This window comes from Caloenas nicobarica, chromosome Z (assembly GCF_036013445.1).
Source record: "Caloenas nicobarica isolate bCalNic1 chromosome Z, bCalNic1.hap1, whole genome shotgun sequence".
In the NCBI taxonomy this organism is placed as follows: Eukaryota; Metazoa; Chordata; class Aves; order Columbiformes; family Columbidae; genus Caloenas; species Caloenas nicobarica.
The window spans coordinates 21,575,508-21,599,872 of NC_088284.1; the positions used below are offsets into that span (position 1 = coordinate 21,575,508).

The following is a 24,365-nucleotide window of genomic DNA, read 5'->3' on the forward strand; positions in this document are numbered from 1 at the left end:
ACATAATTTATATGGACATCAAACCCACTCAAAGTTACCAAAGCGAACAGCAAAACAAACAAATGAACCTCATTTGCAAAACAAAGCCCACACAAACCCTTGAGACATAACAACTCTGATGTTTCAGGGTTTAAACTGATCTCTAACCAACCAAGATTAGGATGAGACCTAAAGTAGAGGGTAGATAATCCCACATCTGCCTCATAAGAAGTTTCTCACACCTTCTTCTGTCTGTTGAATTTCAAAGACAGGATACTGAACAAAACAGACCTGGCCTTTTTTCCCATCAATGCTATATTGTTCTGAAGGGATGCTTTGGGTTCCTTCTTCCTCATCCTTTCCTGTTTTTCCATGGGATCCTCAAATTCCATGGCTTCTCCTTGCCTTCCTCCCCCAGCCCTCCCTATCCCCTCTAATCGCCCCAGGAGTTTCTATATTAGTCTGAGTGGCTGGATTGGTCTCAGCCTCCATCTGGGGGGATTAGACTTAATTTATCCTCTTAACTCAGCAACAACTTCCTCACTGAATTCTCTCCCTAGCTTCGCCTTCACCCCTGCTCTTGTCTACCATTTCATCTCCGTCCCTCCCAGGGAAACCAGGGGAAAAAAGGAAGAAACCATGAACCCAAGTGTTGAACCCAAGTGTCAAACCCAATGCCCCCTGGGTAGAGAGGTAGAGTTCGGCTCCCGCAGCACGGGAGGGACCCCAGGACAGCCCCTTGTGCAGCGAGTGGGCAGGGATGGCAGGGGATCCCCGCTGAGGAAGGGGTGACACACCGCCCCAGGGCAGCCGGGGGGGTCCCGAGTGTCCAGCCCTCGGGCGGGGCGGGTCTGCCGAGGGGGCACGGCCGGCACGAGTGTCACCCGGCAGGGGACGCCCTGAAGCGTCCATCAGGGCCGGGCCGGGGCCGGGGGCAGCGCCCCGCGGGGGAGGTGCCGAGCAGTGCCCCGCGCCGCCGCGGCCGCCCCACGGGCGGTGGTAATCCCATCAAAGGGCCGGACCCAGCCTCCTCCTCCCTTCTCTTCCTTCCCTCCCCGGCCCTGCCCGGCGCGGGTACAAGCCCAGCCGCTCCGCTCCGCGCCGGCCCCAGCCCCACTCCCCGCCCGCCTGCCGCCCAGACGGGACGCGCGGCGGCGCCCCTCGCCCTCGCCCGCGGCCACCGGCCCCCACCTCCCCCGCTCGGGAGGCGGCGGGGGAACGCGGCGCACATGGAGGTGCTGGGCGGCTGTCACCGCCGCTGCCTCGCCTGGCTGCTGCTCCTGGCTTCGTGCATCGGGTGCGCCGCGGCGCCGCGGAGGAGCATCCCCCGCCGGCAAGGTAGGGCGGGCGGCTGTGCCAGGGTGGGGAGACGCCCTTTCAGCGCCACGCTTGCGCCCCGCAAAGTTTCTCGTCCCTGTAAAACTGGCGTTGCCGCGGGGTGGGTGGAGGCTCCAGCGGGGCAGGGGGAGCTCGGCTGACCGGGCAGTGGTGGCGGGGCAGTGCCCGACGCCGGCTGCTCCTCGGGCGGCTGCGGGCGCTTGGTGTGAGGTGGCGTTCTGCTGTGGGAAGTGAACTCGTCCGTGAGCTCCCGGGGCGCAGAGGTGCCCGCCGAGGTGGTCGCTGCCCCCTGCCCTTCCCTGCAAGCCCGTGCTTCGTCCTCCCACCCGCGGGTGGGAGAGGATGCCCAGGCAGTGGCAGGGAACGTGCCATTGGAAGCCGTCAAGTTGCAAAATTGATGTGCGATCCATTTTTTCTGGCGTTTTCCACCCGATGCCTTTGGGTTCACTCACATTACAGACCAGGACTCGACTGCTGCTGTGGAAGGAATTGGCAAACATTTTATCCTTTTTCCCTTGGAGCCCATAACCTGTGGTGCTGCGTGAGCAGAGTTAGAAGCCAGGTGAACCTCTGTGCCAGTCAAGAGGTTTCCGATCAGCAAGGCTATGCTTTGGCTGTGACATTTGTGTGCATGGTAGTGAATAGCATATGACATATAGTAGAAAATGTGAAAGAAAAAATGGCTAGGGAAGCAAAACTTTCATCCAAAAATATAGTTATTCTGTACCAAGCATGACGTGGGGTGCTTCAAGGTCCTGCTTCTGGCTGAGAATTACCTATGATCTGCAGGAGAGTTCCTACTGCTGTCGCGGGATTTTGCATGTTGATCAAGGTGGTCCTTAGTGGTTGAAAGTTAAAAACTGTGACTCTAAGCAGCTTTTACAGGCACTGCAGTCTGCAGTGTGTGAAACAGTAAAATGTAAACAGTGAGATGGGATGCAGTGCATGGTGAAGTTTGACATCCTGCATACTTAAAAAATTGTGCTAAGAGAAAATACATGCCCAAAACTGTCACAAACGCTGGGAGTGTCCTGGAGTCTTTGAGGCCAACACTGATCCCCGAGTTCACTAGGATCAGATCAACAGAAAAATATAACAAGTTTAGTAAATTATGTCAGCTTACAAAGTGTTTGCAGCTTCAGATCCTTTTTCTATGTATTCCAAAGTGTTAATTGATTTGTATTTCTGCGTGGATTTTTGTTGTTGTTGTTGTTATTGGTTGGTTTGTTTACTTATTTGTTTTCAATCAGCATCGTTCATTCTCTTGCTTTTGTGAGTAAAAAACACAAATGCCTGTACAGTTGGAAACTTAATACTTAAATACAGCCTGAGCTTAAAGCCCTTACTGGACAGATGGCTAATTTTACAGGTTTGACCTTGTCTCTTAGGGATCTAGTCCCATGATCCTTGGTTATCTTAATAGCTACCATTAAGTACTGGAGGAAACTGGGCAGACATGTAGTTGTGAATGAGGTGACCAGTAACTTGCATTAAAATACTAGATATGTGAAGTTGGACATGGAAATCTGCAAATATTTTTTAAAGATTCCTCTACCATACTGGCATGCTCGTTTCCCCTAATCATGGCAGAATGACAGACCTAGGGAAAATGTATTTCTGTGAATTAAATTAAAAGAGTTTAAAGCTTGGAAACAAATTGTTTGTAGTATTGTGGAGGAGATGAATTAATATGCTAACATCACATTTACCTTACTTTTGTTAGCTGCATATTTTACGTTCTTTTTTTTTTTACATATATATATATATAAAACTTGTGTTATTTCAGTTTCACTAATGGATTCAATAATTTCTTTTGTACTTCTTTGGCTGTGGAAGAAGTAGCCAGTTTTATATGGGAACAATTTTTCCAGAATCTGTGAAAACATTTGAAAATCCACTCGTAGCGAGATTTGAAGAGGGGAATCCCCCAGAGAGTTCATGTGCAGCATTATATGATTTAAATCCTATCTACATTCTGCCAACGGCTATTGGAATTGCAGAGCTTCTGAGAATCCCATGTCTGGTTCCCTACTGTGAAATGTTGCTGTCAGAACACTGAGAACAGGTATAGTTCCAGGTACCTCACAGCTCTGCCTTGTTCTGCAGTGTATCACTTGCCAGGTGGTCAAGAGTTAAAGGGAGCTGTCATTTACTCACACATCCAAAATTAATGGGTGAAGAAGACATAAGATACTAAAAAGTTCATTAAGATTTTTTTTTCTTTCACTTTGCCCTTTTAATAGCAATAGAAGTCAGACTTGTACAGAATTTTTTACTGAGGTGAAATCAAAAGGCTGTATTGAGACAGAAGTGATAAAACCAGTTCATTTTCAATAAAGGGAGCTGACTGGGAGGTCTTCTGGGTCTAAAGAAAAAAAGACTGTCAAATGTATCTCCATTTTCCCAGCTTTTCATTCAAGGCTCACCTTACAAGTATCATTTTTGTAATCCCAAGTAAGCAGTAGAATGACAAATCTGTCTACGAAGTTAAAAATAAATAGTAAGATGCCCACAAATGCAACTGCTTAAATTAAACATCAGGGAAAAAAAGCCATCATGCTGAAATTCAAAACATCCTGATGACTACTAAGCTCATTTGAACATTTATTTACAGTTACATTTGCTAGAGACAAGGAAACAGGATGACAGACACTTTAGGAAGGGCTTAAAACAAATCCTTAGACACTGTGTGGTAAATTGCGTAGTTGGGAACAGATTAGGCCGGGATTCTCTAAATCTTGTACTCCCAGAAGCTGGCACTCATGCTGCTGCTTCCATAATGTTTTCTTGGTTTTGCCTTCTGCAAAGACACAGATTTTTGCCACTTCTATTTCAGTCAACTCATTGAAGGCTGGAAAGCCTAAAACTAGGTTCCAGTGTGAAATACTAATACTAATGTAAACACAGTAATATTGCATTTTAAGTGTTCTGTGATTTTAGTGAACTATAGGAGAAAGAGACGACCACTTAGCCATTTTCCCATGGATGTTCACGGTGTGAACTTGTTGCACTATATTGCATTGTTCCAGTTTTAGTATCAGAGTGTAAAGTTTCAGTGCCCTGTAAAATATTAAAACTGTTTAGCTGGTCTGCACAGAGAAAATAAAATGTTCATATCTCATGCTTAGGAATCCTCTTTATATATATATGTATATGTTATGCTTGTCAACTAATATAAACAAAGAATTTGGCTTGTATTCCATCTATTTCCCAGATGTCCATAACAGTAGACGTCACTGGCTTTGTGTATAAATGCAGGAAAAATCAGACCTATTAAAGTATGAAGAGTTTACAAGAGTGTAGCACTCAATATCAGGGCTAGATTTTCGAAACAGCTCAGCTCCCTGGTCAGCACTACAGTAATTTACCTTTTTTCCCAAAGAATTTGGCACTGCAATACTTGAATTCTTTAGAAAATCTGACTGTAATAAGAGCTGCTGGATATGGAACACTTTTGAAAATCTAGACCCCTCTAGGTGTCAAAATAGGTCAAAGTACCTTGAAAATCAGGACTACGAATATGGAAAATGTAGCAGTCTTTGGGAAAGAAGGTGCTTATTAGTGGTTTTTTGGAACAATAGAATAAGTTGTAATTCACTGCCATAATAGATCCCATATGTAAATTGTGCAACGGTGAGGTTGATCTGCTGCTGAATACGAAGCGTGTGAGAAATGGAATGAGTCTGAAGCTGAATGATTTCTGATGCAAGGGCTGCTGGGCTGGCAGAAATGGTGTGTATCAGTGAGCTAAAACTAACAAAGAGATGTGAATAATTTATTTGGGGGAAGATTAATATATATTTTTTTATTGTTTCAGACACAGGCCAAACATGGGCTATCGGATGTTCGATGCCTTCAACGCCAATAAAATCAACTAAGCACTGATTCCATTTTTATTTGTTCTTCATCAAATTTAGGTGTAAGTTGTGTCACAATGTTATATGACATTTTCATTTAGATTGGACTCACTCTTGTACCTCAAAAGTCCGTACTCTGGTAAATCCTGAGAGCGCCACTCAGTGCCGTCACTACCTCGTGCAGATATGAGCATTCCCATAATGCCTTCTGGAGCAGCAATGGGAATGCACTAAATTGTTTCACTTGAGCATGTTACCTAGTATGTCACTGTTAGTCACTCATTCGCAAGTATGTTTTAGATTTTAGTTAGTCTTACTCTCAGCAAAACAAGTTGTGTCCTTTCCATGCATTTCAGCATGGTTATCTTCCTCTGTAAAAAGAAACTTGCCCTAAATGTTTTTCTTGGGCACCATTTTTCCAATGCCATTTCTAAAACTACTATACAGACTTCCACCAGTGTTCAGAAAGGTACAATTAGCCAAGAAATTTCAAAAAATTGGTGGAATTATACTGATAGCAGATATTGGGGTTGCCAGTGATGCTTTGGAGAAGAGGGATTGTTTTGCAGTTAAAGCACTAGAGTGAACCTTGGGAAAATTTTGTGTCCTGAGGCTGTCAGAGACTTGCTTTGAGGTTTTGCCAGTCCTTCCCTGACCAGATTTTCAGTTTTCACAGTGGGGTTAGAGTGGTTTTGTGCTTTTATCCTTCTCCAACCATGCCATACTAGACAGTACTAGGACTTCTGTAGGGTACTCAGGACAGCTCTACCTCAATTTTAGTCAAGGCTTCTGTGAATGGCAGGGATTCTGAGCATCAGTCACCCAAAAGACACCGTGAGGAGCAGGAAAGTACCAGAAAATTTCAGTGGATGGGTTCTCTTCAGTGCCCCAGAAACTCACCAGTTAGCTGAGAGTACACTTAGGACTTTCCTGTTCCTCAAATCATGCTTGTATTGAGTTTCCTTATGCCTGATTCTGCTTCTATCCTTTTAATGTGGTCTTACTGAAAACAACCAACCTCAAAATAAAACCCAAAACAAACAAAAAAACCCACCAAACAAACAAAACCAAAACCAAACAACAAAAAAATAATATAGGTGTCTAACATTGTTGCTTCATGATGGAGACTCAGAACCTTTAGGACATTTACAAAGCCTTTGTGCCACAATGAAGTGAAATACTAAAATAAATGGTTATAGAAAGTTTTTCTCATATTAAAAAGTTATTAAAATATATAAAAGGTGCCCGCCATCTAAGTAATTTACCATGAAGAGATCTTTGCCGCCTTTATTATTTCTTATATTAAAAAGTGTACATTTTGGTGCTATATTTATCAGTGAATGTGCAACAGTGGTCTGTGATCATGTAATAAAAGACTTTCTAAACCATAGGCACATAGGAGACTGTTAGCTGTGTGATCTTGAATGAAATTTCCTAGTGGTTTTCTGTGCGAATGAAAGATCTGCCTAAAAAAATCCCACAAAACAAACAAAACCCAAAACCTGTTCTTCATAATTAATTCCAACTGAAAGGAAATACTTTTGGATAAGAATAGGCAAGATTTTATTTCCTTTTATTTTGTACTTTTAGTGAAGATGCTTAGACATGAAAATCAAATTAGTTATTTCATACAATGTGAACATCCAAACCACAGCAAAATATGAACGTTATTTTTTCAGACTTTGCAGAGTTGCTGAGCTGAAAACAAGCACTGCTGAATTCATCTTTGAAAGTAACTGCTTTAGGAGGGCACAAACGACTGAAAATTGGAGGCTTAGGAGAAAAGCTCTATCACAACAAGGGCGGCTAACTCAATCCTAGGTGACGATACGCTGTGTGGTGATCCATAAAACTCTCCAGGTGAGAGGTGTATGGTGTGAAACGCACCAAGTTCACACCAGTTCTACTGAGCGCAGTGTAACTACGCCCAGGAGTAAGGGCTACTCATGAGGCAAGTTCACGATGTCAGCCTCCGATGAAAGAGAAATTCACAGAATATTGACCCAGGAAGCCTTTTATTCAAAAAGAAGAGAGCAACTATGACGTCATGTGAGAAACTCTTTGTTCTGTTAGTGACTAGCTGGCCATGTAATTGGATGGTCAAAATACACTGGCTTTGTTTTCTTAAAAAGATCTTTCATTCAAGCATTTCCAAAAGTTATGCTGGATAATTTTTAGACCTAGAAGAGATAGACTATATGCAGGTTCTAACACATCCTGCACCTGGCTTTCTCAGTGTATCACCAAGTGGAAATGGGGTGTTTTTCCATTTATATATATTAACCTTGTAGTTAATAAACAGTTTTTGAATAACAGTGCAGATAGCAGCCATGTCAGGAGCACCTGTTCTGACAAAAAGACACTGAGAGGTTCGGAGTTTCCTTGTGTCCTCAGAGGATAGTCAGTGGTGTAACTCACACAGAGAGATCTCCAAAGCTGGAAGAATGCCAAGCCAAATTGTTCTTTGCACCTCTCACTTAAAATTGCTGGCACCTGTGAAAATGATGGCACAATCAAATATCAACACCTGTGTACATTTGAAATTTGCAGTTTGAATCATCTTTCTAAAATGAGGGGAAATGAGCATCTTGTGAATGCTGAGCATGCTTCTTTAAAATAGAGAAATAATTCTGATTCTTCTGATGTATCAGAGGTATTATTGCACATACAAAGTTTAAACCAATACTGTGTTGCTGAGCTCAATAATCTTCTGAAAAAAATCCTAAGGGTAAAGATTATAGAGAATTTCACTCAAATTAAATTATTTCAAGCATGAGAAACTTCAAGTAGAAGATCATTTAGGACAAAAACGGAACAAAACCTGTCAAACTGCAAACAATGGAAAGTAAGCACCTAGGACAGAACTTCTGTGTTTTAATTAGAGATAGCAGAAGCCAGCATTTGTTACTTGGAACAGAAATGTTTCAGCTCTGTTTCATATTCTACTTTCTGGATAATCACAGGAAAATAAAACATGTTTCTAAAAATAGACAGGCTTTTAATGAAGATGACTATTTACAGACATGGTGACATTGCAGCTTGTACTGCAGCCATGAATACAGAGACCACTGTCCTGCTGACATTTTTAATTCCTGTTCCCATTTCATGACAGTCCCATTCCTGCGTGAACCCATTGCGTGTGGGTTGCTACTGTTCTCATCTTAATTGAACAGCACTATTGTATGGTGAACTGTACAGTCAAGAGCTGCATTTCTCTCCCTACATAAGCTAAGGGACTCAGTAGGCTGAGATGAGAGCATTCAAGCCATTTACCTCTGTGGAGTCATAAGGGATCATTTGTGATCATAGGGAGGATGGAAGAAACCTGCAGAATGTAAGGGGAAGAAAGCCACTGCCGGACAAAGGACCAGACAGCACCTAAAATGTGCTGAAAGGGGAAAGGAAAGAGATGTTTTACTGGCTGATGCCAAGAGGAGGGCATGGCTTGCATGGTGAGGCAGCCCTGGTAAGGGTTTGGGCCAAAGGGTTGGACTCTGCAAACTGAAATGGATCAGGGAGTGCTTTGGTAGATTTGGGAGTATTACATGCTAGCTTCGTGGACATCATAACTCCACCTCGGTCATTTGCTGTTTGTTCCCTTACATATTGGGTCTTTATTTATGCTGAGATGTATTTCCATGTCTCATTGCTTCTTGCAGCAAAGAAGGTTTCTTCCCTCCCAGTCATTCTCCCAGCATTCACATCCCACTGCTTGCTCCTGGCTCTTTGGAGACACAAGCCCATGTCCCACACTACATTAGTGTGGGGATTCAAGTTTAAAAAACACATCTATTTCTGTCACTTAATAGAGAAAAAGAATTTCCTCTGTGGTTTTTACTGATACTGCTGGTGAATGGAGAGACTTGCTGACTGAAGAAGGTAGTGAAGTTATCCCATTTCTTATGGAGGAACTGAGTCAGAGAAGAATTTCCTGCTACTTGAGAAGATGCCAGATTTCCTCCCTGACCTGGCCTTCAGCAGCCTTCAATAAAATCACAGTTGCAACTGGGCTGGTTTCTCCAGTCAAGTCAGGAATGCCGTGTGGGGGCAGCCCTGGTGAATGTGCCTTTGCAGCAAAAAGGCCAGCAGCATCCTGGGCTGCATTAGGAGGAGTGTTGCCAGCAGGTTGAGGTAGGTGATCCTACCTCTCTACTGAGCACTGATGAGACACACCTGGAGGAGGATCTGTTCCAGTTCTGGGCTTCCCAGTATGAGAAAGACATGGACATACTGCAGCAGGTACAGCAAAGGGCCACAAAGATAATTAAACACTAGAGCATCTCAGGGAGAAGGATGGGCAGAAAGGGACAGTTCAGCCTGGAGAGTAAAAGACTTGAGATGATCTTATCAATGTGTATAAATATCTGATGGCAGAATAATGAAGATGCAGCCAGGCTTTTCTCAGTGCTGCCCTGTGAACGGGCTGGAGAAAATGGGTGCAAACCGAAAGACAGGAAATTCCATTTAAACATAAGAAAAATCTTTTTTACAGTGAGGATGACTGAGCACTTGCCTGGAGAAGTTGTGGAGTCCCCATCCTTAGACACATTCAAAACCCAACTGGGCAAAGTCTTGAGCAATCTGCCATAGTTGAGCCTGCTCTGAGCAGGGATTTGGACTTTGTTATCTCCAGAGGTGCCTTCAAACCTCATCCTCTCTGTGATTTTGCAAAGTGCCACATGTATCTTTTGAAACTGAGTATTTGGTGGGAGGTTGCTACCGTTTCACATGGTGTAGCCATATGACGCCTGTGTCAAAACCTTCGGGATAACCAACCCACACATTTATTTGCGTGGTACTCTCTGGGGCATGACTGGATCATTTGTGTCCAACACTAATGAGCTTCAAAACAATTACTCAGGACTTGTAGGGATTGTGGGAACCTAAGATGCTGCATGTCCTGTCCTCACTCTGCACATCTGTTGTTTGTCACATGGCCAGCTTTGTCCTCCTTATGCTTTAATTTTTGTGTGTGTGACTGTAAATATGTGTGATTGTCAGGTTTTTCTATATTACTACTTTTTCAGAAGCTCCTCTTTTTTTCTTATACCAAGTAAGCTGTTTCTTCAAGAACTCAGTTTTGTACTGTGTATCAGTAAGAAATAAATTTGTACTAGATAAAGCAGAGAGATTCAGAGACTTCAAGGACAACATTTTTCAAGTAGCATGAAAAATTTTGCCATGATTCCCATTGAATATAATAAGCTTTGGAAAGCAAACACCTGGAAGATATATGCTTAAGTTATATTGGTTGAATTGATTTATTTGGTATTTTTAAATCTTAACTGCCCTTTTAAATTATATTTTATATATATGTACTGATCTGTATTTTTTGATAATAAATATAAAGTCTTTGATATGTTGTTCTTTTATGTATTTTACCCATGCTATAAATGCTCAGAAAATACACCACGCTGGCTTTTATCCTCTTTTTTATAATTTTATTTCAGAACCATAATAGCTTGCTTAGTAGAGTTTATTTTCACCAACAATGCCTAAGACTCAGTTAGGAACTTTAAGCACTGTGTGATCAACTTGGCTAATGTTTTTCTGTTTCTGCTTCCAGTAGTGTTTGGAGTATCATGTTTTCTCGAGCTCCTCCAGTGTTTGTGCTTCCTAACACCTCAGATGCGTAACGTATGAGAGGAAAGAGAATGGCCTTTTTTTTTTATCCTAGTGGAAGTGGGCTAAATTCTCTTACAATGACACCCAAATCTGTGCAAAAGGGGAGGGAGAAGCCCTGGGGTAGGAAGGTGGAGGTAAATGCCTGGAGGGAGAGGGATGGAAGAGTTACGAGGTGGCAGGGCAGGAGAAGGCATGAGACCTTGCCTTTGCTGTTCGCAATGAGCTTCTGCTTTTGCTCAGTGGTAGGATGAAATTGCACCTCTGGATGGCACTGTTTTCCTTGGGTGCAAAGTTTCCTCCATGGCTCACCGGCTCTGTCTCACCTGGGCAGCATGTGCAAACCCACTGGGATGCCGGCTGGAAAGCTGCTACTGGATGTCAGCTGAGTGGCTTTTTAACCGATTGTTGTTCTAAGTGTATTCCCACTATAGAAAACCATGGAGGGAGACGGGGTTGGAGGGTATGCCAGGAGATGCGCTTGGCATGCTGGGTTCATATCCACACCATCCTACTGAGGACAGAAGCCTGTTGCACAGACATGCTAACATGCTGTCTCTTGTTTTCAGCTACATTCTAATACATACTTTAAGCATCCCAGAGATATTTTTATTTTTTTAATATTATTTGAAAACTGGTGAAGTAGCTGATGAGAAGGCAGGCAGGGCTGTGGCAGCAGGCAGGGCCAGCTGCAGCCCGCCAGCCACTGGACACATCTGCAGGGACACGGCAGGTCTGAGCCCAGCCAGGAAATCCCAAAACAGGAAAATGTTGCACCAAAGCAGGCTGTAGGCTGGAACAGGGAGCCCTAGTGCTTCCTCTTCTCTGGGAATAATGGCCTGGCTACTGTTTTCCTCTGCCAGGCCAAAATGCTGAGGAGATGTCAGGAATTAGGGCAGCCATGCCCTAGCACTGGGGCCTCAACAGGTGAAGCGCAAGCCTGGATTTAGGGATGCGAAGTGGAAGTACTGGAAGTGGAAAGAGCTTCCATTAGGAGAAATATTTTACCAAGTTATCTCAGGTACAGTGTACAGCACTTGTGTTAGTCAGACTGGCTTCTGATCAGTAATTACTGAAAACACAAGCCTGTAAGACTTATCCAGATTTTCCTTATCTGTTCTTCTTGACAAAGGCAGGACAGGTATAAACTAGACCTTTGCTCAGAGACAATGACATCCCCTGCTTTAAATAACCTTCAGCATGAGGAATTCCCCAAAAGTGGTTCCAGTGTGTAACAATCCACAGCTTTAAGTTCTTTTCTGTTTCTAGATCTTAAAAAAAAAAAAAAAAAAAAAATCAGTTTCTGCTTTCTCACAGCTGGAAGTCACTGTGCAGAGCTCGCCTTCTTTCTCCCTGCTCTGTAGAGTCAGAGCCTTCCCCGGGTGCAGAGCCTTGCTGTGGGGAGGAGTGTGTGTGGGGGAACGGGGCTTCCCACCTCTGCCCTTCTCTTCTGCAATCTGCAGGGCCAAGGCAAAGCAGGAAAAGCCGTGATAAAGTCTGTGCCTGTTTTTAATGGGATTCACTGTGCTGCACTGTAGCTTAAGTTCTGAGCTTTGGCTCATTTATTCCTCTTCCTTGGGCTATAAATACTCCAGTGACTGTCACCTCAGATGTACCTGGGGCATATAACACATGCTATATACTGCATCAGAAAAACATCACATGGGTCCAAGCCTACTATTATTATAATATTGAGGGTTTGTTTGTTTGTTTTTAATTGTGTTTATTACAGTATTTTTAAAGGATGAGTGGACGTTTCGTTAGCCTTTCCAAAGGTTTGTGCACTGCGATCTAGGTCACAAACTGTGATGCCTCTATGAGGCCATACTACCTGCAGTCTCTGCACCGGTGGTCCCTGCGGCAACATGCAGGTGATCCAGTGGATTTCCTCTTGTCAGGATCTAGTGCCCTAGCAGTGGTAGGTGATTCATTCATGGCAATGACTATCAAGATTTCTCAATTTTTTGGTGTTTTCCATGTTGATGTTGCCACTCAGAGTGCAGGACCAGGAGACAGAAGCTGAGATTTTCCACTTTCAAGTCATTGTCCTTTGTATTTGCTGTGGCTGGGAGATTCTTGCTCTCTTACGTACCCATGCTGGGCAGGTAGAGCTGGAAAATGCTTCAAAGAGATGAAAAGGTGGCACAATTTTTTATTTAGGATTTCCTGACCTTTTTCAGTTTGTCATGTTGTCCTCAATCCACTGTGGTGTTTGCATAACATCAATCAGTCTGTAAACAGAAGGGAAACAAGAAAAGACCCTGTCACTGTTCATTGTTTTACAACTGCAAATTTCACTAATATTTCAGTGAGAGGATCAATGGACCATAATCAACTTCGTTTCACTTCTAGGAGTGGACAGACTTTTTTTCTTGAACACAACTTTTTCAATGATATAATGCTATTTCTATTATTTTTTTTTTAATGGATTAGTGAATTGAATCAAATAACATTTGAAACAAAAGAAATTCAAAGGAATTTCTCTTTCTGGAAGATTTTTTTTCTGAAAACTTCAATTTAGAATCAGTTTGAGTTGTCTTTCATGGAGGTTTTATTCCTATTTCCTTATATTGTGACATGTCAGTAGTGACAGCTGGCATTTCATCAATAAATTTCTCTTGTTCTATGGGACACAAATAGGAGACATATCAACAGGGAAAATAAGCAGCCCTTCAGTTAGTACCTCCTAGCTGTTACCCACAGAGATTTAGAAGTAAAATAATGAAATAGTTATCTCATTTTGTTGACCTATGCCCTATTTATTGTTACTAGTAGTACAGAATAAGTAGCATAAATATTTTAGTTTTCCAAACCATAAATTAGTGGAGATGAAATGAATAATCTGGTTTCCCTTAAATGAATTACAATATTATTGCACGTGGATTGTACCAGTTGTATTATTTGTATATTATTTCAGGACCTGTAAGTACCTGTGACTACTGTATGCTTTGAAATATTATAAGCATCTAAAAAGGAAAAATAAGATGAAATGCAAAATATAACTAAAAGTCTAAAATAAAATATTCCAACCCAAATCCTTTCAGATATTCTACCCATGAATATTTTTAAGAAATCCTGTTTTCAGTCAAAGTTATTTTTGTGTAATTTAAAATCTAAATCAGTTTTGAAATTTCCTCCAAAATAGAAGTACCGTGATGATCTTTACCCAACTCATCCAAAGTGCTTCAGATTTGAAGCTTGTGAACATAAAAAAATGTATTTGTTTTGAAGTTGAGTTTTTTTCCATAACTATGCATCACTGTAGTAAGATTTTGGGGCCATTTCATGACTGGAAGGAGGAAGGAACTTGCCTGTCTCTGCAGTGGCAGTTTTCTTGTAGGAGTTGAAGGAGAGAATCAAGCTTAAGTGGTTCCTCCTGAGCTCTGCATGAGGCCAGCATGGTTATTCTGGGAGCAATGGATGGGTTAGTTTGAAGTGCTCCTGTTAGGTACCCACGCAAGCTCTGCTTAAAACCACAAAGGTAGACATGGAAGTGACATGTCTGCTTGTAGATTCAGTGGTGGCAAGGATTATCCTGAGGCACTACTACGTCATTGACTGTCACAAGCTGGGGATTATTCCCAGGAGGCACTTTGCCTGTGGACACCCTGATGGTAGCCTGTGGGCGTTTCATATGTAGGCAGAGACTGTTGTATGCACAGTGGGAGCCACAACAGAAATATGCTTGTTTCGATGGAATAAGCTTTTTCACCGTTTTCAATTTGAGTTGCTTTTTGCAAAGCAAAAATTTAAATAATGGTAATTATTTTTAAATGGTAAAATTAACCCCAGCTTATGGAGAGGGCTCATCTATTCTTCAGCTCACTTGGAGAGCTTGTTTTGTGACTTCTTTACTGGTTTAGCAGTTTTTGCATATGCTTAGAAGTACAGAACCAAAGAGATCTATAAAAAAGAACGAAAGTAGCTGTAAGCAGAAAAGTGATTAAAGTGTTGCCGGCTCAGCATTGTTTATCTACAGCCGAATCCTCAATAACTTCTTGTATTTGATATACTTTTACAATATACAGTCATGATGTGTGTAAGAGTGCTCCCCCTTGCTTAATGGCTTTCTTTGCATGGGACCAAAGTCATTGCCTCCATTACTAGTTTCATCAAAGAATTTTAGACAATATCAAAATTTTTGCCTAACAGGTCAGAAAGAAGAATGACTGTGTTTGTACAAAATGTGGGATTTTTATTATAAATTGACTCCTTGTTTTTATAATTAGAGCTAATGTCCATATCTTCTTGGGCATTTGCAGATACAGCTGCACAGGACATCTGCAGGTGGGATCATCACTGAGGCAGATCTCCAGAGTATGTACAAGTGGTAGATATATTGTACCTGCCTTGTTTGCAGGTTCTTATCCAGCAGGTTGCAGAGGGTAGCAGGCTCCGTTGTGGGGTTGCAATGTGCATGGTGCTACCAAATTAACAGAGATTTCTTGCTGAATTTTGAGAAAAGAGGTATTTCTGACCTGAATTGTAGGAGGAACTACAAATACCCGAAGAGTTTTACCCTTGAAACCTATTTTTATTTCTTATAGTCTAAACATAACCTTTGACATAAATGTTTCAACCAGTTTTAGTATTCATTTTTAGTGTGCCTAATACATGATCTGCAAAATCTTGCAAAATACCTCAGGTGCAAGTTTATCTCAAAAAAAATTGTTAGTAGAACTGCAATATGTATTGCAAAAGTTGTGATCAGCTGGCAAACCATTTCAAAGCCATGTTATCTTCTGCCCCTCAGTGGTATAAACATTGCTTGTGTCAGATCACGCAGTCACTTTCTAATAGTTGCCAAGGGAATGTTCGGTCCAAAAATGGACATTTTTTGCTTTCTGCAGGGTTGTGTGAAATTTGGATTCTGGCGACCAGAAATTATTCTGAATCGCCAGATGCGCATCAATAAGCTGCAAGGTCAAGAGCGGTGACACTGAACTGTGAGGACTGTTATACCGCTTGAGATGCTCCTCTCTGCCTTGCCCTCTATACTCCCCAGGAAATAACTCTGCATGTGGAGCAGGGCTGGCCCCGGTTTTCCTTTTTCTCTTCACTCCTGGTTTGAGCAGACAGCATTGTGGATCCTGGCAGAGTGAGCACCACGTGCTTGCTCGTCACGCAGTTTTGTCATGGGAAAGGATGCAGTGGTACAGCGAGCAGATCCTGTGCAGTCCCCAAACCATCGTTTGACCACGGAGCACCATCTGAGTCTGCTCACTAAGACAGTGCCAGGTGCTGCTGGAGCTTATACTTGGCTCCCAAGCATGCCTCTTGCCACTGTTTTTGTAGTGTTAGGAAAATTCCCTTACTTTTAGGGAGAATTAAACAAGGGTGGTGGAGATATCAACATCTCTGGCTCCATACTCTCATTTTCCATGGCTTAAGTTAGTATTTACTCCTCCAGTGATAATCTATAAGCCAATGTATCTGAGGTCAGTGTTTGGCTTTCTGTATCTCTTTCATCATCTGCGAACTGGAGATAGTAGTGTTTAGTAGGACTGGGTAAATAATTTGTGGCGTAGCTCCATGTTAAACAGATATTGCCTCTCTGTTTACAGATAGTCTGCAAATGGAATGCATTTTTTTCAAATTTGTTTCTTCCAAATTATTCACCAAATGCTTTATGTAAATAATTTTATTGGCCTATAGTGCATTCGGAATATGAATTTGAAACATGCCTTATATTTGTCATTGCTGGTTAAAATTTTTATTTCAGCAACTGCACTTCCCAGGAAAACTTGTCTTATAGAGTCACCCCAGGAAGTAATACAAGGATGGCATAAATATGTTAAGAATGAATGTTTACGGGGTATTTTTTTTCCTTTACTATTGTTGCAGCTCTAACACCAATCTGCCTCACTGGGTATTGTGAAGATCGGAAAGGTGTTTTTTGCATGTGAAATGCTGCCTAAGTAGACAGTGATATCCCAGCCCTGGCTGCCCTTCCCTACTTCTCCTTTCAGTAGCAGGTAGTATGTGGTGGTGTATGGTCCAGCTACTGCTGAACATAGGGCAGGAGCTGAGCGAGCACAAGGTGGTACTCTGCTGTGCTCAGCACCCCTGAACCAAGCAGGGATCCATGAGACTAAGTCTGTGCTATAATAATAAAAAAAACATGTGAGGGCTCAGAAAGCAAGTAGCATGGCATGGATTGGCTCTTATCCATATGGCTGAACTCCTTTCCTTCCCAAAAGATGTCTATACTAACTTATGGGCATGGTTTGTGAACTGTGCTATGTTCCAAACCATGCCTGGGAGACCTTCCTGGGAGGCTGAACCTGTGCCACAGACTGTACAGGCAGGATAGATGTGTGAATGTCCTTGTCTTTGGGTCCGGGGTAGTTTCCAACATCCCAGGAACATGTTTAAAAGCCTATACATTGCTCAATGGCATTGCTCAAAGTAGTAAGTGGTTATCCATTTACGGGAGGATCCACTTAGGATATGTTTAGCCCCTCCATGCTGAGAATTTTTTTAGATGATAGTGGCTAAAGCTTCAGGTGTAAAGACCGAATGGTGAGAGAAGTTAGCATCTCTTAAACTTTGTTTGTATTTTTCCTTTAATGATTCCACATAGCACTGCCCAGGATTTCTTTTGGTCTTGAAGAGAAATAAATAAATAAAAAGAAGTGCAAAACAAGGAATCATCAGTGTTAACCAAGAAGTGTGGACCCCAACAGGCCACACTTGCTTGCTCAAATTAAGAAACATAAACCAAAAAGTTTCCAGCAGTGGAAAAATGCAGGGTCAATTTGAAATGAACCACAATATCACTTCTGCTCTTATTTTAAATACTCAGGTATTGATGCTGATAGATACTGTGCAGAATTTGTGAGCTATTAAGTTTTGTATTTAGCTTCAAATCAAATATATTGGTGGAAGTGACAAGTATAAATCTGATGTAGGCTTGCTTCATAGCTAAAAATGACCTTTACAGTAGCTTGTTTTCACTTGCTATTTTGTCAGAGCTAGTGGAAAAAAAGGGGGGAAAGCGGGTTTTCTTAACCATTACTTAAAACTTTCATAGCTAAGGGCATGTGAAAACCTAAATATAGTAAAACTGAAAAAAAAGAAGTTGTTTTTAAAGTGCTTGAATCAGTTCTCTGTTGCAGTTGTTCATTAGGTGGGTTTGGTTTCAAGAGGACAAACATTGGTGGTATGGTGAATTTGTGTTAAAAGTCTTGCTTGGATTACAGAGAAGATACACTCCTCTGCCTGCTCCTTTCTCAGACAGTAAATGAAATTGCTAAGGTTACTGGAGACATGGAGCTCAGGATTTCCTTCTCCAAACTTTTTTATTTGCAGTAGTTGAATTAGCCATTGTACTGAAACACCAACCTGTGCCATGGGAAGAGAAGAAGACAAGTAGGTCACCGAGACCAGTAGAGCTGAGTGGAAGTGCCCTCCCCCCATTGCAGATGGTGAGACACAGGACTGATCGTGGTGGCACTGAGAGTCTGTTTGGGAGCAGGATGGCGGGACGAGATCTGATTACCATAACCTGAGTCCAGAGAGGGCTGGGCAGGAAATGAGAGGTTCTTCACGCTTTTCTCATCAGGCTAAATTTTTTGTCTTACTTCAGTCATTGTCCTTCCCATCCATAGCTGTCATGAAGGAACTGAGGTTGCAGAGATTAGTGGTGATTGGAAGACCTCTCGGTGGCCCGTCAAGGCATTTTCTTGGCTTGCGCCAAAGCTGCAAAGAGCTGAGGAGGACAAGGCATGTTTTGGGTTTGGTCTGGTTTTCTTCACACTGGGTTGTTCATGTTGGATGTGAAGCATAGGTAGGGCAGGGGGCAAGGGAGAGGCTGAAGGTGTCCATGAGGTGTCCTCAGCTGAGCTGATCAACAGCTCCTTGGCACTGAGAGAAGGAATGTCCTCCCTCACTCCCTCTCTCCTGACATCCCGCTACTGCCTTGGAGGACAAAGGTGGAGAGGGAAAAGGTACATCCAAGTAAATCTGAGCAGTGGGCTATGTTTGACAGTTTGTAATGAGGGCAGCGCATGTTTATTCTTCTTCAAATCCATACCTGCCAGGTGGCTAAAGGAGAGGTTTTACAGCCTATGGCTTCTTATACAATGCCATTTTGTTTTGAGCAGATAGACTGGGGCCTCCTCTTGATATACTGCTGGATTCACTGAACTGTACAGCACTCAGCGTGCAATGGAGGATGCCAAAGCAGCATGCGAGCACCATCACGGGATATACAGTAAGTGATCCTCTACGCTGCAAGCAGGGGATTGCAATACCCTACATGGCCTCAGACCGTGCACACAGTGTGGTGAAGTAAACAGGAGAGATCACTCTTGGAACAAATGGTACCATTGCCCAGAAAGTGGTCAAGGGACAATGGGCTTGAACAGATTGAGCTGTAACTTTAAGAAGTAAGCAGTTAATTTGTTAGAAGCAAACTATGACGGGAATTTGGGTTAGATACGAAGGGCTTGCAGTGAATACAGATTGCTTTTCTATTGTGGTTTTCATGCAAGGATCTTGACTCTCCCTACAGCTGATAAAACAATTGAGCAGTGCAGATCAATATTACGCTCTGCAAGGGAGAGGAGATGCATGGTGATTGCAGGGCTGTTCAGATCCTTTGACTTGTACTTCCAGCCTGAGGATTGCTTTAGCAGGAATAGCTTTTCCCAGCTACACCTTCCCAGACTGGCAGCAGTTACAGAGGAAGGAGAGTTTCGTGGTGTCTCTTCCCCTGATAGCTACTGTACTGCATAGCATACCTGGGAGCCCAGCCACAGCCTTAAATAACAAAACAGACTTTATTTTATTTTCCCCTACCTCAGTGGTGAATTTACCTTAAAGAAGTTGTGTAATTTTCCTGTTTTACCCAGAAATTTCATAGGGGAGAGTCCGACCCCCTCCAATCCTCTGCCATGTTACCTTCTGCCTGTTTGGCAAAACAGTGGCTAGCCTAAACTAGGTATTGTGTGCAAGCAGAAAACCAGAGAGCACTAATTTGCCATTCATTCATTTCTGTTAGGTATTGCTTTAACAGGTATTCCCTGGCAATGACACTCAGTCCCAAAGCGGAAGTTAGTCAGTGAGGAATTAGCAACACAGATGTGGGAAATTGACTAAGAATTCACTGTTTTGCCCTTCAGCAAAAGACAAATAGCAGTTTTTGTTACCATTTTCTGTGGAAGGATTTGATTTTTCCAGGAAAAAAAAATCCAAAATTTGGTTTTACACAAAAAGGTGGGAGCAGAAAGCTCCTGACTACCTTCATTATTAGTGTGCGCTATAGGAGAAAATTCATGCAACAGGTATTTCTGGTATGCATACCCCTTCATGCCATGGACTTGTAAATGACACTAATGCAGCCCAGCTGCAGGGTTGTTTTTATTGTTGTGGAAGTGCTTCTAGTCTTAGACATCGAGAAGTACTTGCTGTGTCCAGAACTTGCCTCAGCTGGGCTCTGTCTTTAGTTGGGTTCATTCTTGTGTGAAGACAAAGGTGCAGGGAGTAAGTGGCCTTTCTATCGGTCATGATATTTTTCAAACAGTTGCAATACTTTATAGTCAGAAGTCATAAATAGTTTTCACTGCTCATGCAGTGCATCAAGCAACCAAGCCCCGGTGTACTTTTAAGCCCTGAGATGGTGTGTGTCATGATGGTAAAACCTTTGACAAACAGCATTGATAGTGCTGTACCCAAACCGTCTTCACTTCATGTTAGCTTTTGACCCTCTGGCATCTCAGGGTCTCTGTGCACAGGAAATCAAACTCTCCCTGGCTCATTAGTCTCCAGTACATGGAAAAAGGCATGGAGAGACATTTGTGATATAGCAATTTTTATAATGACATAATCACGTGGTGTTGATATCTTCCTTATATGAAGTAAAATGCCTAACTTGTGCAGGCCAGTCCCATGAATCTTCAGCTGCCCAAGCTGACTGTACCTGAATGGTGCACAATTAAAGTTGTCAGTTCAAGTCTGCCCTGAAAGCTAGGCTGTGTTTCACCTCAGTTCAGTGTATACACTGTTGTCCTTTGGTCATACTGACAATTTTTAGCAAAGATGAAGGAAATGTTCAAGGGTTTTGGAAAAGGTAGGGGATCATAGGCTCAAATGCTGTCCACAATGCGATAATGCACTTGTTTTTGAGTAATTCTGAAGCACTGAATTATTGCTTTAACCCATTTGACTATATCTTCTTCCCAAGGTCTTTTACTCAGAGGTTGAAGATGACAAAGCAGTTAAACAGCTCTCGCACGATGTTCCCCTAAGTTTGGATATGCTTAGTATGGTGAGTATTTCTTTTCATCAACAGTCAGAGCACTGGAGCAGAGCTTGCAAGTGGGAACTTGCAACTGTCTACTTGCTGCTGGTTTGTGAATTATGCCAAGGATCCAAGCCCAAAATGTTCTCTGGGTATTGAGCAAAAGGAAATCACAATGTTTTTGTGTAATCCTGTCCATGTGATAAACTTTTTTTCCTTGTTGTCTGACTAGTTTTATAACGTAAAGCTGTCGGGACTTACTTGCATCTTCCTACTGCTGACCTTTGGCATCTACTAAAATAGAACTTTTTTATTTTGAATATGCACTTTCTGTGGACTTCAACACATTGAAAGGGAATTGCAAGACTCTGTGCACAGAGTCACAATGTTAGTGTATGTGTATTGCAGTGTCTGAGACAGGTAAGTGTGTGAGTTAAAAGAGACACAGTTTTCAGTGTATTTTTGTCTCCGTGTGAGTCTGTGGCCTCCTGAAATATGGAATTTAAAGTTTAATAGCGCTGCCTTAGTTGCAGTTTTGTGAGTCCATCTCCTAGAAAATTCCCTCAACTTCTGTTTTTTTTTTTTTTGTTCTTGAAAGCACCACTTTTCCTCCTTGCTTCCCATTTTCTCCCTTTCCTTTAGTTCTGTTTTTGCTTTTATCACTGATTTGCTTTCTTACTTTGCTTTATTTCAGTCTCCTCTTCTCTTTCCCTTTTTCTGTCTCATTTCCCCTTCCTTTTCCATTTGCAAATCAACATCGGTCATTCTCTTCAACTGCACAGCTGAGCAATTAGTCCTGAGATTAAAGCAATTCCTCTGTGCTTCTGGATGGTTTTAATACTGTCAGCTTTTAAAGGGTATGCTCAAAATGTGCTGGTGCTTCCTCAGTGTGGAGGAATTACTTTTTGAGTTTGGCAAGACAGAAATAGAGATTTTCTCTCCTCTGCTTGGGCAGAAAGTGAAGGAGTGTTGCAGGTTGGGTGCTATAAGGGAAGCACTTTCATACCATGCTCTGCAAAGGGCAGTCTGTCCATGAGACAGCAACGTTACCAGCACAGGAATAAAAGGCTTACGTATGTGCACAGAGGAGCGTTGCAGGCTTTATAATCTTCATTTGGTGATCTGTCTTCAGAATTAACTTTTTTTCCTCCTTATACTTGTCTTCATTTTCCTTCATTTCCTCAACCTTCTTTCAGCCTCCCCACCTGATGTTCAATGGCTTGCATTCACTGATGTTTCCTCATCTCTGCTGGGCAGTGCTCAGAAACCTTCTCTGGGAGAAGTGTAAGTGAGAGGGATGCTCAGGTTCCCTGCAGTTTTCCGTCACTCTGGTTGCCAGTTCTGACTCCTGCAGGTTTCTGGGATCATCGCAAAAGAAATAAGCCTGTTGCTGAGGTTATATTATTTCTTTACTTATGCATTATTTTCTCCCTTCTGATCTTTATCTCTGTATTCCTCACTTGCTTTTTTTTTTTTCCCCTGAAAAACCATTCTTCCTGGTAGTGTCAACAAAGATCAAACAGCACATTTTTTTTAATCTTAATCATGACAGCAGTAATTCTTAGTCACTGGGAGAATAGAGTCTGTCTCCCTGTACTCACACAGATGGATAATAGCCACATAGCCTACTATATGCTGAAACATTGGCCGTGATTTAATTCTCTGACCTGTTATTTATGTGGTTTTGCCATCACTTTTTAGTATGTTACTTCATTAACAAGTCCTATTTCGCTTTTTCCCAGGGTCGACTTGAAGGACAAGCAATTTTTGTAAGTATTGCTTCACATGAAACTTGGTCGCAGCTGTGTTTTACAATGAAATTGAATGTTTCTGACCTGGTCTTTCCACAGCTTCACATGCAAAAGTTGATCTCAAATGTTGATCCTACTTAGCACTTATGCAGGATCTTTTGTAGTAAAAATGTTACAAATAGTAGCTCAATCTCAAAATCCAGAGGTGAAAAAGGCAGACACGTGTAGATATACCTTCTCTCTTTTTAGCAACGGATAAATTTTTCTATTGTTCATCAAAAATATTTATGGATGGCTTGTTTTGCTGGAGGAAGTTTGTGTAAAAAATGAGCTATATCCAGGCAGCGAGGACTTACAGGGGACAGGGCAGACACAGAGTGACAGGGAAGAACAAAACAGTCTGGCGGTGGGAGGGAGGACAGAGAGGAAAAAACCCGAGCCAGTCTTGCAAAAGCCTAGGAGGAGGAGCACAGGAAGAGACCAGCCACGAAATGCTCAGGAGGAAGGAGGGGGAGGCAAACAACCGTATAAAACAGATTTGAAAGAAATACCAACACTCTTAATGGCTTTGCAGCTGGTGAATTATTCAGAATAATTATTTCCAGTCATGCACTCAGTCCAGTCTGCTTCCTATGAGCAGTAAACAGATCAGGCGTTTTGTGAGGGGGGAAACAAGCAGGAGGTACTTGGGTTTGGGTAGGATGAAGGCAGTGATTTCAGTGTTTAACTGAAGTCTCTAACATCAGCAACCTCCTGCAAACTTTTTTCCTCTGAGATCTGTTTTAGGAATGAAGGAATCCCACAAAGTTGGTGGATCTCACATAGCTTTCATGGTCTGAGTTAAGGGAACTTTGGCTGGACTGTCAGAGTTTGATGTCCAGATGAGACCTCAGGATGCACTTGAACCAGGACTATCAGGTTTGATTGCAGCTGAGCTGAGTCTGGATTATGGCATTTTAGAGTTGAAATTCCATGCTGAGCCCTTTCTTTCTGCTGATAAAAATAACACTTCTGAGGAGTACTTGTGGAGAAGTATGATGGACTGGGATTAATCAGCTCCCAGCTGTCATTAATCCTCAGGAAGTCTTGTTCTCACTGAAATGTTTTCTGTCATATTCATACCAAACTCAACAGAAATCTGCAAGAGTTTTGTGGTTAAGTGTGCACAGTTTGTGTTTCCATCCCTAAGCCTCCTCTGCTGGTGCTGAGTATGACCCTGCTGCTTTCTCAGAGGCTTCTTTGGACCACGTGAGACTGACGGAGCAAGAACTGAACTAGGGCCCCTGTTTCTGTGTATATGTCTGTGTGCATGTGTCTGTGCGTTACAAAAGTGGATAATCTATTATAGTTGTATTATGTCATCTTATAATAGAGAACACGTTAAGTGAGAGCAGCCAGGAGAAGTGCAGATGCAGTACAATTTAATATGGCATTTGTTCTACTGGGCATAATATTCATGAAGTTGAGCATAAATATTAAAAAAAAAAAGCAAGAAAAATTAGCAGGCTTTAAAGTTTGCAGCTTTTAGGTCAGGCATAGAGCCCTAGAGAGCAGTAGTGCTCCCTATCAAATCAC

At 42.3% G+C, this 24,365-nt stretch overlaps 1 protein-coding gene across 2 annotated transcripts in view; it reads left to right on the forward strand.

Annotated features, from left to right (window-relative positions):
- Window positions 1-971: 971 nt before the first annotated feature.
- EGFLAM (EGF like, fibronectin type III and laminin G domains) overlaps window positions 972-24,365 on the forward strand; it is a 76,294-nt gene continuing 52,900 nt past the window's right edge. For both annotated transcript variants that reach the window (XM_065655893.1, XM_065655894.1), the window contains exons 1-4: window positions 972-1,317; window positions 18,902-19,011; window positions 20,983-21,066; window positions 22,782-22,808. In XM_065655893.1, the coding sequence (XP_065511965.1) occupies window positions 1,209-1,317; window positions 18,902-19,011; window positions 20,983-21,066; window positions 22,782-22,808 (330 nt within the window). In that variant the 5' untranslated portion in view covers window positions 972-1,208. The remainder of the gene's footprint in view (window positions 1,318-18,901; window positions 19,012-20,982; window positions 21,067-22,781; window positions 22,809-24,365) is intronic.